The 20,445-nt window shown below is 30.4% G+C and overlaps 2 protein-coding genes across 2 annotated transcripts in view; both read left to right on the forward strand.

Annotated features, from left to right (window-relative positions):
* Positions 1–20,445, forward strand: part of LOC121123564 (T-box transcription factor mls-1) — a 94,222-nt gene that overhangs the window by 40,355 nt on the left and 33,422 nt on the right. The window lies entirely within an intron of this gene.
* Positions 13,982–14,647, forward strand: mRpS33 (mitochondrial ribosomal protein S33). The gene is made up of 2 exons (XM_040718692.2): positions 13,982–14,124; positions 14,189–14,647. Exon 2 carries the CDS (start codon positions 14,221–14,223, stop codon positions 14,563–14,565), a length of 345 nt encoding a protein of 114 aa, XP_040574626.1. The 5' UTR covers positions 13,982–14,124; positions 14,189–14,220; the 3' UTR covers positions 14,566–14,647.

Consider the following 20,445-nt stretch of genomic DNA (forward strand, 5'->3'; position numbering starts at 1 on the left):
TGCAACTTGCATATGAGGAAAAAAGGGTGATGATATTTTTGATTAAACATCATGTCTGGCTTGGGTTTTGCAACCTAAAGTTGACATATTGAACTGAATTCCGATGTTAGAACAAGAAAATATTATTTGGATCAATCTATTATTTCAATATTCTGTATTTATAATTTATTGTTATTATTAGTTATATGATTCTAATAGTTTAATTTTGTATATTTAACTTAAATGTATGATGGTTTATTTTTTAGTATGTAGATTGTATTTAATTTAAGCCTTCTATTTTAAACTTGGAACTTCAAATATATTTCGAAATACTCTTACTTTGTCGTTTTATTAGTTATTATTCTGAGAATATGGTTCATAATGAATTACCATTTCATGGAATGTGATTGTAATCAAATCTACTGTAACGGATAAAAACCGTTCAAGTCAATTATACGTAGTATATCTTTATTAAACATTTTGCCAATAAATACTTTCATTATACCCTCAAAAGTCATAATAAAGGAGGCAACTGATTAATACTGATGTGATTATCAGTAAGAATCACATCAGTATTTTAAACAATGATACCATATGTCTTTCTCTCCTCGCACGCGTTTTTCTCTACAATATTATCAACTATACAGTAATGCCTTAGATCATTCTTCAATCATTAAGATCGAAAGAAGTGGACTTCTAGATTCTCCAAGAGTTAGGACCAAAAGAAGGTAGAGGGAATCGAAGAAAGATAATTCTATCTTGTTCATCCATCTCAAGAGATGTTCAGATTCCACTAGGGATGGCGGGATGAAAATTAACTCCTTCTTGGGACGAGATTCTACCCCTCAAACATTTCAGGTGCTTTGTGTTTCTCAATATATTATGCTAACACTTGTTCGTCAATCCATGAGTACCTGGAGAAGGAAAGTGATATGTTTTTCTTCCATTCGAACCGCTGTTGGGTTTGTTAATTTTTCTTTTATCTTAATATTGGTGATAGCTTTTATTTCAGTTTAAAAGAATCTTGCAATTTTTTCCACTTTTACACATTTTCTTTTTTTTTCTCCTGCCATTTTTTCCTGACACCGTTTTTGGAACCACTGTCTTACGGAAATATATTTACGAGGTGTCCTGTAATATTATCCAGTTAAGCTTGATAATTAGCTTGACTTGAACAAAAGTTTCTCAAGTTTTTGAACTTATACTTGCGTGAGATTTTGAGATCTTATGTCAATTTACAACATAAAAATATAAGAAAATCGTATTTCAGTTCAGTTTCAGGGGGAGCGATATATGAGTCTTTTTTTAAGTGGCCAGCTATATAAAAGGCAAACTCGTGAATCCAAAACAGCAGAGAGGCATGGGGAAAAAATTCTAGCCAATCTTGAGATATTAGAGATAACAGCAGAAATAGTCATAAAAACTTATGACTATAAATAAGTGAAGATACGAGCAATTTTATTGCCCTTCTAAAATGACGAGCACACTTCTACTCTCGCTCAAGAATATTGAGTGGTGCTCTACTGAGCACCGCTCACTCATGCTTTAGCTATTAGTATTAGTGACTAATAGAAAGGGGGAAAAAAGTAGACAGATTTTCAGTTTTATGTAATTATGCAATGATTTTACTGGCCGGTATGCTTGGGATCAGATTAAATTACATTCAGACCCCAAAGCAAAATGATTTTGACAACATTGATATACATAGTTTGGAAAGTTAGTCTCTTTTTTGGAGTATGTCAGGAGGAGGGTCTCGGAGTCGATCCTTGGACTGAGGGATGAGGCCGGAGCAGATCATTACGTAAGGCATTACGACTTTTTCTTGTTATTAAAAGATTGTGATAATTGAATACCAACTTTCCACGCACGCAGTCTCCCAATTTCAAGATAGAATGAGGAAGTATTGTGTGCGAGCAAATATATATTATGTACCCAAAGCAAACCTTTTACTCTTTTTTAATAAAAATGTGGGGTTTTTTTCCAGTCATTAATTAATATTTTATGACTGACATCTCTTTTTTTTTTCTTCTTTTTTCACAAAAATAATTCATGGGGGTCACCCCTCCCTCTACTCCATGGCAACAGTCTTGCATATCACACTACAATATATGTTTCTATACTAACAAGTATTTTGTTCTATGCATATAATATTAAGAATATTATTATTTTCAAGCTTTTCACAAACTTACGTTCTTTGCTGATGAGTAATGAAATATATTATTAATTTTTGAATAAAGATGCTTCTCAAATGCTTAGACAAAGAAACCGTTTTATGTTATTATAAATACAACAAGACTAGCAGTATTTTAATAATACAGTCGAAAGAGTTACAACGAATAACCAGAGTTGAAAATAATTCGTTACTTCTTCAGTAAGGAAGTAACTTATTTGAATAATTTCCTTTCCCTTATAAAGCCGTTACACAAAAATGGACTGTAACTTTATAAAAAAAAATTTATTCTAATAATTCCATCAATTTTACCTCTAACTATTTTTATCTATATTAATAAATCAATATACGTATGTGTTTATGTACTACGTAAAAGTCATTTTTGAATGTATCTTAGGACTTGATCGAAGAAATAACAATCAAATCCAGCGTGTGCGTCATATTAAAAAAAAGAAGTAAGTATTCTCTATAAATGAATCATATTTGCATTCAAGAACTTTCTGGATTAGATAATTTCCGCAAGTGGGAATTTGAGGTTGCGAAACCAAATATATTTTGGCAAACAAATGTACCGGCTTTTTTACATGTTATTTCATTTACTAAAAAAATGAATAAATCCTTATTATTTATAGTACATATAGGTGCCATAAATTGGCCATAGTAAACTATTAATCATTTTCTATAACCAGTAGAAAAATAAGAGCCTATACGGGTTTGTTTAGGTTTTGGTTTATTATGAGGGATGCCTGGGTATCATACAATTTGTCATATTAACTTAATTAGCTAGTTGATGCCAAACTAGATACATAACTATGTCTTGTTTATGCATATCATGTGACGGTTTTATACATATATATGTAAATAAAAACTTCATTTCCGTTTATCGAATATGTTTTCGACCTTTTTGTACCTCAAAAGTCTTCCGGATTACGGATAAAGGAATTTCTGTTGTACGCAATATCAATAGAAATACAAGGCTATACCATAACGCGTGTACAACTGATGTTTGACTTCCACAACGCTTTTAATATTGACGTCATAGGAGAATGACTGGTTGAGTGGTTTGTTAGAATATCTTTTCTCTCCCAACAGTCGGTATGACACAAAAAATTCAAATTCTATCAATAGTGACGTCATTAGACTATGAAAAATAGCGTGTTTTGTCAAAATCTTCCTGTCATGTCCAGTAGTCAATACATCAGATTTAAAATTATATCAACTCAAATTTAATAATAGTCTAACCTTGTATTTCTATTATGCTTGGTTGTACGGAACTAAAATTGATATAAAAAGAAGTCAAATAATTTAATGAGAGAGAGTCTCTTCTGTGTAACAGAATTTCCGTTTGAGAGAATTCTGTAGTTCTTGGAATATTTACTGTATATGTATAAGTACTTCAGTTTCTAGAGCTGGGATGTCCAATCCGCAGCCTGCTTAATGTTTAGAGTTGACTTACTAAATCATTCAGTCAGGGAAAGTAGTAGTTTTTATCAAAAAGCATTGCAAATTATTTTCTATACAAAAGACCATTTTTTTAAATTATCGCTCTGGAAAAAAAAAATATAAAAGAAATATATAAATTATTTTATAATATACCAAAGTAAATATTTCATTGAGTTATAGCGAACTATGTGCAAGTAGAGAGATATGTTGACTTTTTGTTAGCTCTGTAAACACACAGATATATACCAAAATTAGTTATCCATTAGTTACATTAGATATAACCTCTAGGTTTTTAAACTATTAAAACGATATCTAGTACTTCGTTACCTTTATAAGATCACACAACATTTCCTACGAAAAGAAACCTAAATAAAGGCTCAAAATCAGTTGGAAGTTATTCTTGGGAATAGTTCAAACGTTTAGAATCTAACTCTAATTCAACCAATCAATGTTCAGAATGCGTACTAGGAGAAACTACAAATGACAACCAAATAAATAGTATACTTTTATGTTAGCATTGTAACGTCGTGGTTGATTTAAGTTAAGTTGTTTATTTTTTACCCATTTACAACTGGATATCGCTGCTCAGTGCGGTGACACGCTTAAAATAAACGGATGTTAGACTAGGCATGACTATAGTTGGTAGTTTTTGATGTTTAACAATAGAAAGTATATAGCAATAAACTACCATTAAATAGATCACCATATTTTAGCTTTCTAAATATATGGAGGCTTGTAAGATTCCAAAAGAAGTTTTTTTTCGCGTTCCATCCAAGTTCAAGTGAACTAATAAATTTAAAAAAATATAGCTTTGATTCAAATAGTGTATAAATCATGCTTCTAGTTTCAAGGTTGATGGATGATACAAATTTAATATAATCTAAAAATAATATGTTAAGATTTATACGCATTTGGTACTAGCCAAACAGAATGGACAAGTCCGATGCATATTGTTCCAAAGAAGACTCTGGGTGAGGGGAGAATTGTGTTGTATTATAGAGGATTGAACAAATTTGTAGATAGGCCAATTCACCCTTTTTCTACAGCAAAATCAAGTAGCAAATGCCCTTCTCCCAAATGCAAAGATATTTTTTACTCTGGACGCATCAAAAGGCTACTGGCAAGTTCCTTTGGATGAAGAAAGCAAAGGTTTAACCACATTCCTAACTTGTTGGGGAAGAAAACAATTCACTACAGCCCCAATGGGTTTAAATGCTTCAGGAGATGAATATTGCCGCTGAGGTGATTCTGCAATGAGTGGTATACAAAACATTCATAAAATAGTTGAAGATATTTTGGGATATGGAGAGACATGGGAAGAACCTCTTGGGTAAAATTATAAGGAGATATGAGTAAAATGGGATGAAGTTGAATATAAATAAGATACAAATTGGAGCAGAAGTTAAATTTGCAGATCTCATAATAGGATAAAACTGTGTTAAAGGGGATCCGTGTAAAATTGAAGCAATAATTAAATATTTCACAGCTTCGAAGTATTTTTGGTTTGGTGAACCAATTAACTCAGTTTTCAAAGGGTGTTGTACTTCCTATGAGTCAATTACAGGGATTATTAAATTCCAAAAATATATCCCAATGGTTACCTGATCACTCTAAGGTTTTTGAAGAAGTAAAAAATATTTTGTGTCCATCACTGATCCTCGAGTGAGGATGACTATGATCCAAAGAAGCAAGTAACAATAATGACTGATGCATCAAGACTACATGGATTAAGATATGCACTTATGAAAGGAGAAGAAGGATGTCAACAATTGGTACTCTGCGGGTTAAGATTTATAAGTGAGGCTGAATCAAAATACGCAACTACTTGCTATATTTTGGGTCATCGACAAATGCAAAAATCTATCTTTTAGGAAGGGAATTTAAAATCAAAACGGATCACAAACCGTTGATTGGTATTATTAATGGAACTGATATGGGAGCAAAACAATAACTCATTCTTTATATACAAAACCATTTATTGAAAAATACACCTTCGACATAGAATGGACGAAGGGGAAGACTCATTTATTTTATCGCAGATGCATTGAGCAGAGCTCTAATTGAGAAACTTGTAGAAGAAGAAATTGAGGAAGCCAAAATATGCAAAGCCATTTGTTACAAAATATTAAAAGAAGACAAAGCATTAGATGAAGTGTTTGACGCAGCAGAAGAAGACGAAGATTATATGATGGGGTGTCAGTCATTACTAGAAAGAAAGGACGTCAGGAAGTTAGCACCAAACCATCCATCGCATCTTTACAAGAAAATGTGGAACCGTTTATCCGTTGAGAAAGAAGCTAGGGGAAGGTTAATATTAATGGACAATTATAGAATTATATTGCCAAGGAAAATTCGTCCCAAAGTTCTCGAAGGACTTTATGAAGCCCATTTGGAGATGTCAAGAGCGAAAGAAAGAAGACTATACTATCGGCCGAATTTTCAGAATAACATTAGTCAAAAAATTCAGACTTGTGAAAAATGTCAACGATTTCGAATAGTCAGCCTACTGAGACAATTTGTAAAGAGACCATATGAAGCGACGTCAGCAGATATTTTCGAATATGGAGGGAAATATTTCCAAGTTTACGTAGATCGATACAACGGATGTTCCAATTTCACAAGGCTCCAAATACAAAAAATGTGGTCGGTGCGTTAAAAGGTCACATGATGATATTTGGAATTCCAAACCGTTTGAGAACCAATGGGGGACCTCAATATACATCTATAGAATTCAAAGAATTCTGTAATAATTTTAAAATTGAACATGAAAAATCAAGTTCACACTATCCCCAAAGCAACGGACATGCTGAAGCAGGCGTTAAAGGAATGATAGATCTTGTAAATAAATGCTGGATAAATGGAAATGTCGGCATCGATAAATTTAATTCGGCAATACTAGAGTGGTGGAATACACCAAAGTGGGGTGGTCTATCAACTGCAGAGTGGTTATTTGGAAGAAAACTCCGAACTTTGGTTCCTGCACATGTATCACAATATCGAAGAATGTCTGACTCCATAATTAAGACCGCGGAGAGAAAACGTAAGTAGATTGGAGATAGGAATTCTATGGGTACTTGGGATTCACCAATGCTTGAAGTTGGACGACAGGTCCGAGTTCGAAATCCTATTAAGGGAGAATGGTATTCTATTGGGATTATAGATTATATTCGTGAAAATCATCGGTCTTATATTGTCAAGAGTGAAAGTGGACGTATGTATTTGAGAAATCGGAGGTTACTCAAACGCAAATACTGATCAAATCTAAAGGGGATTTGTTATAGGTTTGATAATTGTAAATAAAGCGACACATCTCTATATTAATTGTGTGAATACATATGTATATAATAACAATGATTATTTATAAAATATATCACAAAATTAATGTCGTATTTGGTACCAAATTGACTGTAAATAAATTGCCTTCGTCACAAATGGCTTTATAATTTTTGCTATATCATCATTTAAAATTAAAAAAGAGTATCCAGAAATCATGAAATATTACCATTAAAGAAATATCAAGTTTTTGGGAAACAGCATGCGATAAAGATGACTCTTTTTCCAAGATTCTACAATTTAAAAGATCCCTAAAAAAGGCACAACTAATTATGAGCCTGGAATTTTATATAGTGAAATAGCATGTCACACTCTAGATAAATCAAGAGAAACTATCATTTTTGCCAACGAACACCTTCAACGGATTCTTCCAAGAGATTATTAATAGAATTTTTGGAACTCACAATAATATTTCTTGGTAGTACTATAAACCGAGGAATTAAATTTATGTCACCCAGTCCAATGCACCACACTCGTTGTTTGTCTAGAGAGCTGTATAATTTAAAAAATTGTTTATTAAAGTAGTAGTTAACATTAACTTCTAAAGAGGAACAAGGACTTTTTGAAAATTTGTATCTTTGTCGTCCAAATATATTTAAAGGCATGGATCTCCGTTTCTACAGCCTCAAGTTATCCGTTTAAATATTTTAATTTGATTAAATCACTACATAATTATTCCGAAATCAATAGTCTAATTTCAAAAACTTTCATAGCATTTATCAGGAAAGCTTGTTGAATTTACTCTATTTGATAGTCTAGTCATTTTGGCATCCAAAAAGAAAATATTCTTTGAAATGAAAAATAAGGAACCACAGCCCTAAATTAGAAGAGAAAATTTATCTATAAAAAAATAGGAGACTTTGCTACAAATAATATCATTCAGATGCTGAAACTCCTTGAAGATTTTTTATAATTCAATTCAAAATTATGGCTAATTAACTATGATTATAAGAAATTCCTTGAAATAATGGATGTTTTTAAAGTTATCAATGAACGAGGAGTGACACTCATTAAATAATACAGTTGATCGTTAACAACTGACGAATCGCACCTTCAATTCATATTACAAGTCATTGAAGATCATCAAAAGATGCATCCGGACTCGGAATTTTTTTTTTGTATCTTAGTATTTCCTACATGTTACTCAAGAAAAAAGGGTAACTATTTATTAATATGTATATTGTGTAATAACGTCTCATAGAGTAGAAATGATTATTTTTATGATATAGATTATCTTATGTTAAAAAAGTCATAAATTAATAAAATATATATTGCACAACACAAAATAAAAAATTATTGATGATAGTTGAGTATACAATATTTTTAATAAATTATCAATTTTTAAAGCCTTTTAAAGCAACTTATAAACATAGCTCAATTTGACATACGGCTTATTAACTGTATTTTTTTTATCAAAAAGAACTAATCGCCACTGTAAAACTTTAACAATTCAACAAAATGAAAATATTAAATAAAAAAATCTTTTCAAGTTTCGTTGTGAAAACAAAGGAAAATATAAAAACATTGTGCGAAACACGTTTTAGTATTCTCTTCAACTATTTTGTATTGTAATTCAAATTATAAATATGTTTTCCTAAAAAGAACTTTAATATTTCTTGGAATAAATTAAATCATCTTGAAAAAATTATAATAAATCATGAACTGTTTTCACGATAATCGAGAAATAAATCACTTTTTTGAAAAAATTGGCAATTTTCAAAACTTTGAAAAGCTCTAAATATTGTTCAATTTTGCTGAAACTTTGTCAATTGTATTTTTCCTCAAAAGGAACGGATTTTAACCCGGTGACCCGGAAATTTTAACAAAAATAAAAATAAAAACACTTAACTCATAATCTTATTTTTAAATTTTAATTACTCGATTCAAATCACATAAAATTATTTAACTACGACTCAACATTTCAAGTTTTTCTATGCCCATTCCATACCTCTTAAATTAATTTGTTTCAGATAATCAGGTATTTTTGGCACCCCCCCCCCCTCACTATAACAAAAGTTATAAAACGACTGTCAAATATATTTTTTTAGATTTTGATTGACATAATAAATACCTACCTGACAATTTTTTTGGATTAGAAAAATATAATTTTACCCATACCTCCATACAATCCGTTAATTTCCACAATTACACAAAAAACATATTGAAAAAGGCTTGAAACGTAAAAAGAAGACTGTAGCAATGACTACTTTAATTATGTTAATTTTTTGACATATTTATCAAGTATTTATGTCTTGATGATAAATTATATATGTTACATGAATCGATTTAGCAATACCCACAAATGGTTTATATTAACAGTAGTTTAAACATTAAATGTTTGAAACGTTTGGAGAGGGTGTGGATACTATAATTTGAAAATATTCCATTGAATTTTAAAACGTGTTCAAAAAGTTTTTTACCATATACATTTGAAAAGGTTTCAAACGTTTATCGAATATAATACACAAGACTGCATCCACTATATACGTTTGAATCCAATAACTAAATGTTAAATTTTTGTGATAAAAAATATAGTATTAGTATATTATATAGGAAAAAACAAGATTAAATACATTTTAACGAAAGCATTTTTGAGAAGCGCTTAAAATTATTTAGTAAAAGCGCGCTTATGCTTTTAAATAACAAGCAGGTGCGTGCTCATCATTTCAGAAGAGCGATAAAACTGCTTGAATTTTCGCTCAATTATATAAATTTGTATTTCTTTTCTGTTTCTACCCTTAATATCCAAAAAATAGAGAATTAAAGAATATTTTTAAAGATTGCAAGAATAGTCGTTTGAAGTATGCCATAACTCATAAGATAAGCTAGAATATTTTTTCCCATGTTGTATCTGTGACTCCATTTTATTTTCGGTTGACGAGTTTGTTTCTCATGTAACATAGAAGAGATTTCTAAGAAGACTCAGATATCGTTTCCCTCAGAAACACACTCAGCTCGTTCGTGTGTGGAGATACAGTCGGATGATGAATCTTTATTTTTTGTAAACGAATTTTCCCAACTTAATTGCGATTTTCTTATTTTTTTATGCAGTAAATTGATATAAGATCTCAAATCTCACGCAAGCATAAGTTCAAAAACTTTATAATCCTGGCTTAACTGGATGACAGTACACGAAACATTGTAAATACATGTAACTTAAGATTGTGGCTTCCAAATTTTTTGTGCCCAAGCCATAATAAAAGATAAATAAAAATTTCTTGACACACCTATTTTAATTAAATAATTTAAATAAGCTATTACAAATAATGTATGATTGTCACAAATCGTACAGCACTCTTGAACTTTGTTCAAGACACACTGTTTGGTAACTTCTGCCCATTAACTCATAACATTGTCTGATTTGCATGTGGTAATGTGAATTCTATCAATTTAATAATTGTTATTTGAATGTTTTGCAGAATTGCCATTCGATCTAATCTAGCACGATTCTTCCCTTTTGATATATAAATACATTCATTTGAATAATTCAAGATATTTATTATCGTTTTAAGGTTAGAAAATATCCTGCAAAACTGATGTTAGCATAAAAGCTCATTCATATGAGTGTTCCTTGTAGTTTTTAGGAATCTTTTCAATGTTCAAACACATCTTACACAACTTATAGATTAAGAATGGTATGTACTGCATCCATTTTCTAACAATTTCTCCATAATTAAAAATATATTTATGTAAATTTGTGAATAAAGGAGAAGAATAATTAAAATGATTTTACACCAATTCAACGGAAGAAACAAATGTTTAATTTTGTTGGTGGAAAGAGACGGACAATACTGTAGATATATGAGTACTTGTTATAAAATTGTACAACATTTAACAACATAATGGAGACTTCTAGCACCATCATTTTCTGAATCAACATCATCTTCTTCCAACATTTTTTCGATTCGTGAAATAATTCGAGCCCTTGGAGTATCGCAATGGAAGTGTTTAGGTTTCATTTTAAGAAGGAAAAAATTAAAACAAATGAAACCGCTTCTGAAATTGTAGAAAATTCATGGATTTGGATCTTTTACACGCTTTTCCAAAAATTCAAGAGATATTTCTAGAAAATAATACAACCCTTACGTACTCAGCTGCCGTTGAGAGTGTATTTTCTAATAGGGGTAAAATATTTAAAGATAGATGACAGACTTTAAAAGATTAAAATTTTGAAGAAAAAAAAATACTTTTGTCAATTAATCAAATATTTAGTAGTTAAAACATTGGATTAACCCTTTTATAGAGTTTTTATTTATTTTAAATATAATTTTATATCTTATTCTATTTATTCTTGTACCTTATTTCTCTTCATGTCTGAGCATAAATTTCCGGAAGTTAATTGCAATCAACTAGAATTGTCAAATTCAAATGCTTCTATAGGAGCAAAAAAATAAGCGCCGCTCATTTTTAATTGAGTAAGAGCGTGCTAATTGCTTTAAAAAACATCAGAAGCGCTCACAAAATTAGTAACTGAGGGGGAGCGCGCTCAGCATTTCTTGGGCGGACAATTGCAATCGGAGATTCAAATAGGTTTTTAAACGAATCAAGATCTTAATGTGACGGATGTGGCCTGTGCATTGAGCAAAACAGGTATCTTCTAGGTTTAATTTTGGACATAACAACTTCACGTTATGCTGCGTTCTGTATTTATTTTTTACGACCCTTCCGTTGTGTCCCACGAACCCCACTGGGGTCGTGTCCCCACTTTGGGAACAACTACCGTATGTGATCACGAAATATTTTAAAATGAGGTTATGTTTAGGATCAAAATCTTTCTTATATGAATAATGAACACGTTAAATACTAGTGTTGGGTTTCGGTCTGGAAATCCTAGACCGGTCTGAGACTTTATATTTTTTGTTGGGCCGAATTAGTTCTGTACAACTAAAAAGCTCAGTTGAGACTGGTCTCTTATAAAAATTTGTTCTAGATCGGTCTAAATCAGTCCAAAGGAAAAAATCGGTCTAGATAAATTTTACTGATAAATTGTTTGTAACATGACCTTATATGTTTTTTTCAAGTACATTGACGTTATACAAAGTTTAAACTGAGATAGCTCGGATTAATTTTGATTCCGCCGTCTCTTACATGTATAAAGTATGTGTCTATAACTTATCTGTACTCTTGATATTTTTTTGAAAAAAATGAATGACAGTTGATCTAGACAAAAAATTGGTCTCTCATAATACATGGGACCGAAAAAAATCAGTCCATAAATTGAGACCGAAAAAAAATTGGTCCATAAAGTGAGACCGAAAAAAATCGCTCCAGGGTCGTCTGGGCCAAAAAATCAGTCTAGAAAAAATCACTTAATATCGTACCGGGAAAAAATTAAGTGCTGGACCGAGTCTCAACACCATTAAATACCTAGATTAATATGAGACCATACTGAATCAGCTGAATTATAAAAATTAAAATATTTAAAATTTTAAAAATATCCTCCTACCTACATCAGTATTTATAATTTCAATTTTGAAAAAAAAAAAAAACCCCGGAGAGAAAGGGTAAGATCGATACGTAAGGTAGAATTTTAACCCGCGAGTCTGGTTAGGTTCATAATATTCGAAATTTACGTGTCTGGTTCAATATTTTAGAATTATTTTATTTTTTTAAGGTACCTAATAACTTTTTTTATAAAGATAACTGAGAGTCATTTTTATTTAAGTATAAATTTAATGATTTTACTGCTAGTTTTTAAGTCAACTTAATTAAATTTAACAACAATTTAAATTAATATGTTATAACGGGTTTACAGCTATATAGAGCTCTAATCTTATGTTTGGGTTTTTGAAACCATGAACTATATTATAAATCACGCCATAGGTATGTAATGACCTTTGAATTCAGCTTTTATGAAAAGAGCATTTCAAATTTTAAAAAATTGTATATTTTCATATAAGAGAAAATAATATGAATTGATATAGACCTGCATGAATGAATATGAATAAATACTTTTCAAAATATAAAAATAGATGTTGAGTTCTTGGGAACTGTTAATTTTAGAGAACATTTCAAACTAAGTTCTGAGGTTATCCATGAGAGACACTATTTTTTATTTTTTTATTGAGTGGAAACACTGATCGTGCAAGTTATTTCAATTCTAATAGTAAATGCAGCAAGAATTGGTCGAATGGAATGCTAAAATACGTGTAGCGTTCAGTTTTAAACAAAATTAGGATTCCGTTCATTGAACGTGCGTTCCACTGAAAGCCAATAAATTTCGTGTTCCGTTCACAAGCTTGCATATTATAATTTATATGCTATCATCAATGCAAGTCCTTTTTTATTCATTTGTTGGAGTTCAATCAAGATTTATTCGAAATTTGTTCATACATATGTAGGGGAAAATATCAACTATGAGCCCTCAAGATGGTGCCTCCTTCAATTTTAAGGCAATTTATGACGTCAGTGAAAATGCTTTTTGTTATAAATTATGGGTTTCATAATTATTAGAATTCTATAAGTACATTTAGGGTAGACAGTAAATGTTTATCAATAATATTAAAAATGTTTCACTCATATCAATATTAATTCTATAAATGATTTAGATTTCTTCAATCTCTCCAATCTAACAGCCAACCTTAAAACAATATTAATTGTCACAATTTCATTTTGTTATCATAAAGTTAAGAAGGAAGTACAAAGATATTTAATAATATTCATTTTTAGTGGTGAGAGTTCAATTAGGACATGAATTCTTACAAAAATGTATGGAAGAGGTAGATATAAATAAGAAATTGATATTTATATAGGATTTTAAGGGGGTGATGGGTTGATTTTATGACAATAAATCTGGGATGATAGAGTAGATAATGTTAATAATAATATAGACCTGTCCAGTTCTTCCTTTTTGTTCGATACAGTATTTTGTCTTCATTAAACAGACCAATGACGTCATGTGATGTCATGGAATAGTAACTCCTCTACTCGTATGCTAGATGAGTTATATTATTGAGGAATGTTTGAAACTGTGATTAAATCCGCTGATCATACGGACCATCGTGCATGTCAGAGTCTACGAGTGGACCTTAAGCGTTGTCTTCTACTCTCCGACTGTTGTAAGAAAAAGGGAAAGACTCCTTTGGAGTGTCTTCAAAACAACGACGTACCTGACGAGTGCCAAGCCTTTAAAAGCGCATTTTTTGAGTGCAAAAGATCAATTTTGGACATGAGAACACGGTTTAGAGGTCGAAAAGGAGGTTTGTTGTTCGAGAGGGGGTTCACATATTAATTATTGAATATGTTATAATTTTCTCTTTTTAGAATTGCAAGCACATAATTAATTAAGTAACAGCATGTCTAAAACAACTAAATTCTTTACGTATTCCCGGGCGTTCTCTTCTCCGACAGAGTATGCCAAGAGGATGCGTCATTTGAGTAATTCCATCTTTGGCGAAGTTCGAAGGGATACCTCACAAAATTCTAAACAAGTCATATCCATGTTCTCCAAAAACCCATATGAACAACGTAAGGAAATAGTGGAATATTATCCTGCTCATGAAGAAACCACAAAGCTCATGAAACTTCTCCGAGACTATGGACTCTATCGTGATGAGCATGAAGACTTTAAAGAAGAGATGGCTCGTTTAAGAGCTCTAAGAGGAAAAGTTAGATTTAGAAGACGCTATGATAAAAGTTAGATTATTAAGCTGTTTATTGGAATGTTAGTAGCAACTAGTAATTATCTTATGTTATTTTCGAATAAAAGATTTTTTAATTACATTTACTATTATGATATTCATTTACATTCCAAATGAAAGACCTCTTGATTTCGATGACTATTCCACTAATATGTATATAATGTATTATGTTATATTACATTTAGAAAAATTAATATATCTGGGTTTTTAGGTTAGAGGAACTGTTACAGTCAATGAATAATTTGATAATGAAAAATGTGTATAATTCAAGGGTTATGTAAGTAGAAAGTTTTCACTGACATCATAAATTTCATCAAAGGTGAAATTTTTACTACATAAAATAGACGAATTTCCAATAAATCATGGATGAAACTTCATCAAATGGCTTTATGAATCAAAAAAGAATTAATTTTTTGGATTGTATACTACTTGATGCCAATGATAAACTGTCATATTTCACATACAATAGTTTACTAGTGTCCTTAATATTAATGAGAAAAGGGGTTCGTAGTTATAAAACTTTGTTGTTAAGGCTTTAAAAATGACCGACATGAACAATGCTGTCGTCCAGTGAAAGTTTCATATTAAAGTTCTGGATACTATAGATGTTTTCAAGAACAAATAATCCGAAAATGAATCACTTTTTAATAAAGGAAAGGTTTAATCTAGTTGTTTTGGTCTTGACACATGGACGGGGATATTTATGGATTAGAGATCAAGGCAATTAGTCTTGATAACCACATCACTTTAACAAAGAATGGCTCAATGTCATCCACAGTATGCAACAAAATACCCATTTTTAAATACAAATTAATGTCTCTTTGATGGATATATCGGAAAATTTAAGGATAATGTAAATACAATTTATTTTCCAAAATTAATTCAGCAATTCCCAAATATTTTGCTCTTACAATAAGTAAAGGTCTATAGCGATGTCAATTACTCAAACCAACCACCTCCAAATTGGCCCTGAACCTGACACATGCCTTGATGAGTAACTCTTTGTCCACTGCTTCGAGAATAGAAGCCTACAAGAAGTCAACAGTGTTATGTACACGTTTATTGGACTCTCTCTCCAAGACGCCCCACGTATAATAGTCCAAGGGGGGTTCAAATCCGTTGATTTAGCAGGCCACCTTTCATTTGCACAAAACATAAAGGTCTTAAAGATGTTGGGTTTCCGGAACAAATCAGGTTCCAATGATCAGATTTGGACAAAAAAAAATCTGTAAACATAGCAGTTTCGTTGTTGTTGTTTTTTTTTTTGTTTTTTTTTCATGTGCAAAAAAATGCTTTTGAAATAGAATATTGTATTCGTAGATCAAATAAAGTTAGTAGAAATTTGTTTGGAAATTAGTTTGCATATAAATTGGACCCATAAAAATGGATGTTTAACTGAAATATCTGTCATTTTCTGAATAATTTTTCAATTTTTTTATTTTTTCCCTTTTTTTCATCAATCGTCAATTTTCTATTTTTAAAAAGAAATACCACGAAACGATGCATTTTGGACATGAAATTGTAAACTTTAAGAAAATGCTGTAGTAATATTAGTTCCCAGAAAGTTTTTGTGGATTTTTGAAAAAAAATTTCAAAATTTAACTTTTTGTTAAGAGCTATGGGTTTGATTTTTTTCCAAAAGATTTAATATATCAAATTTTATCTATAAAATTTGTTGTGAATGTCTACGGATTTTTGAAATTTGTTTTAAAAAATATGAATTTGTGAAATTTGTTTAAAAAAATATGAATTTGTGAAATCTATTTTAAAAAATATGAATTTGTGAAATCTATTTTAAAAAATATGAATTTTTTGAAATTTTTTCAAAAAAATTTATATTTTGGATTTTTTTTTCTTCAAAAAACAAGGCCCCCAAAAATATAAATATAATCCTATGGACGCCCTTGTAAAGTATCGTCCATTTTTATCTATATATACTTTTTTATAATATTATTTAAAAATTGTGTTGTGTATTTCAATTCTAATCAAAGGATGAAGTATATGGATATATCATATGAGTGGTTTACAAACTGCATACTATCCAAAACGAAGGGTCATAGAGATAATTTTTGTACAAATTCATTTTAAAAGAACTCAGATCTGAAATTTCATTTTTGAGTTTTTCAATAGTAATTTATATGAGGGAAAATTTTATTCAAATTGGATGAAAAGAGAAAAAAAGTATAAATTATCCATTGAATGACTCAAATACATCAATATTATGTTTTATAAATAGTGCTTTTTTATAACCTACATATATTTATGAGCTTAAAAGAATTGTGCTATTTTTTTCCAATTTTCCTTTGTCATTTTTTCTTAAAATTAATCAATAAATTTGTATCGGTAAAATTGATGAGCCATTTGAATTTATAAATCAAAATATGTAATCTTATAACTATAAAACACATTAAATGGTGTTTTCCGTTTGAATAATGATGGAGTTAGCTCCAAAATTGCAATCCATACATACTATCCAAAGGTCACTATGAAATTAGTTCGAACCAGAGACAGAATATGAAAACACAACAACAATTTGAACAGAACAGTGCTAATCACTGCTCCGTTATTAATATTATTAGACATGATGTATCATTTATGTTAGAAAGTACTTACGGATTGACGAACAAGCATAATATGAAAGAAGATCATAATTCCTCTATTAGTCCAACAGAAAACAACCATTCAATGCATCTTACAGCAATCAATGTTACATATTTTGATTGAAAAATTCAACAGGAACATTAATCTTAACTATTAAAAAAAACAAGTTAAGCAATAAAGACATATACACCTATTTCTTTATATTTTAAGGGAAATATCTTTAAGGCAAATTGGTTTTAAAGCAAGATGTCCTCAGAATAACAATGACTCCTGAGTGCTTTTTTTATTAGCTTTATGGAGCGGAGTCCCATTGCTTAGCTTGAATGGTATTTTTTCCATCAAGAAGCAGTGTAAAATTTAAACATGAAATTATTTTTGATCCATTTTTTATACATATAATAAACGTAGCATCACACTTAGCACGTTAACACACAAACTAATGAACAAATTTTGGCAGCTGCCTGTTGAAGGTTGGTACTAAGTGAAAATGAGGAGAATAAAAAAAATAGCGCTATCTAGAAGTGTCAAGTCCGGGACTTTTCAGTCCATATGTTAATTTACACTAAACTAGACTCGGAGTACAATTGAGGACGGACATCGGACTAATTCCAGGCTATATTTCTTTTCTATATAGGAATGGAATTTGTGTTTAATTCCCTCCTCATCATTGTAGCTCGTCATGGCAGCTAAACTGCTCTCATCCCAAAAATTCTTCAAATTATCAGGAGTTCATTTTCGATTTCTTTCTTTTTTACATACTCACAGGGCATATTTTATACATTACTGGTTATCTATATAATTACATAGATATTATGTTTTATGAAGGTGTGGATAAAAAGTTATTCCTTGCTCCTTCTTGCTTTTTTATATTCAGCTTAAAATAATTATGCATTTCTTCCACTGTCTTGCTTCCTTTTTCTTTCCCATTTTTTCCTATGATCAATCAATAGCTTTTAGTTTCAACTGAATTATAAGGAATAAATATATAGAGAAAAAAACACTTTGAATATTAAAAAAAAACGTAATTATATCAAGAAGATTGTATTTTTTTAATGAAAAAAATATATGTATTTTAGAGTTGTTGCAAAATATTTCCATCAAATGAATGTAATTAAACATGTGTTCCTATACTAGTTTGATAAAAATCTTTGTATGGGGAAGGATGATTAATACAGAATAATGTATTTCGTTTAATGCAACCAGTTTGCCACGGAGGCAATTGATAATATATTTTCGTAGTGAGTAAATTTTACATACTACTTCCCTAATGATCCACAAAATGGAAACCTTTGGATTTTGGACCTTACCTCTGTGGATCTCACTTCCGAAGACATAGCAGCCTCATGTTTTAGCTCACACAAGTAGACTTGTCTTGATTCTAGCCCGTCAATATCCCTCTCTGTCAAAATGGGTAATCAAATTTATATTCCCTTTCTCAACCCCCCATTTATGTGAGTCAGGATTTTCCATTGTGACTCTCATAAAATCAAAGGCAAAGAACAAACGGAAAGGACCTTTGAATAATAGACTCTTATCAATCCCTCTCAAGGGCGTCCGCAGGATTATATATATATATATATATTTGGGGCTTGGTTTTCGGATTTTTTTTTGAAAAAAGTTTAAAAATTTCACAACTGCTTACAAAAAAAATTATAAAATTGAATTTCAAAATCCAAATTTTTTCAAAAAAAAAAAAAATGAAAAATCCACAGCTATTCATTAAAAAAATTATAAAATTAAATTTCAAATATTCTCAAAAAAAAAAAAAAGATCCAAAGTTATTCAGAAAAAAATTATTTCAAATATTAAATTTTTACTCCTATTTTCTTGTAAAATTTTTCATGCTGACCCAAAAAATTCTAGTAAAAAGCAAAAATCCATTTTTGGGGATGGGGAAGAAGGGTCTGCAGCCCCTCCAGCCCACCCTTGTTGACTTGATCTCATTATTTTGTAGAGGCAAGTCCAAGTGACACTTTATTTAATTATCTACAGACGTTGTAAATAATGTGCAATTTATAATATAAGCAGCAGACGATCAAGAATCTTTAATTACTTCATTAAAAAAGCCCTTTCCTCATTATTCAGGGGCGTCTGGAGGGGGTGTAGCCCCTCCCCCGAATCAAGGAATTATAGGTTTTTAGTAGAATTTATTTTTTTTGATAAATTTATTCTTGGATTTTTTTCTTTCAAAAATTATAATATTTTAAATTTCATTTTTGAGTTTTGATTCTTTTTTTCCAAAAAAAAAATAATTTTTTGTAAACAGCTGTGGATTTTTGAAATTTTGTTCCAAAAAAGTCAACTTTTTTAAAGTAGCTATAGTTTATTAAATTTTTTTCAAAAAAAAATTAATTTCTTTTCAATAGCTGTCAATTTTTGTATTTTTTTTTCTTCGAAAAATGGAATTTTAATCCTTCGATAATTCATTCGAGGAAATCCAACCATTTAACCAAAAAGTTAAAATATTGTCAAGAGGGAACAAATGATTAAACAAAAAACATTTTTAATTACTAAATGTAACCAAATAGTTTTTAATTAATTACAATTTAATTTTTGGAGATTTGATTAAGAAATGAACGTTTTATGATACAAAAATGATCAAGTGTTCGAACCTGCCAAGTTATCTCCTATATATAATCTTGCAGACGCCTCTGCTATTCATACTGTTATTAGTTCCATTCGGAACCTCACTTGTCATTGGAAAAAGAGGTAAATTACTCATTTTGATGCATTTAATTATATTAGACTTTCAGGATTAGGCATATTAATCAGAGACGGAGAAGGGAGCTTGTTCTAATTGAGGATCTCTGTTTGACGAGGGTTATAATTACCCTTATTCTTTCGTCTGTTCTTGATAAAAAGTAGGATTATGGCAAGGAATATGAAAAGGAGAGGTATGAAAATGTTTAATCCTTTAGGATCATATATTGATCCCATCCTTTTGACGAATTTGATCTGAGTTCCGCTATAAGGTAGCATTATGAGGACTCCCAGCAATAGACACGTTCATTTCCTTCATCTTGTAATGAGGATATTAGTGATGTAGTTGGAACAATAACGATCTTAGCCACTACTGTCACTAGCAAGTGACTCATTCAAGGTAAGTAGATTATTTATTTTGGTCATTACAGCTGACAGTGCTACACCACATATCCACATACAGCCTAGTTTATTTTATCTTTTATAAAAATCTTAGGTTTTTTTATTCATTTACATGGGAAAGTGTGTACCTCAAAAATGCTTTAAACATCTCAAGTGGACTTAAGTTGCAAAAGTTGA

This window comes from Lepeophtheirus salmonis, chromosome 8 (assembly GCF_016086655.4).
Source record: "Lepeophtheirus salmonis chromosome 8, UVic_Lsal_1.4, whole genome shotgun sequence".
NCBI classification, from domain to species: Eukaryota; Metazoa; Arthropoda; class Copepoda; order Siphonostomatoida; family Caligidae; genus Lepeophtheirus; species Lepeophtheirus salmonis.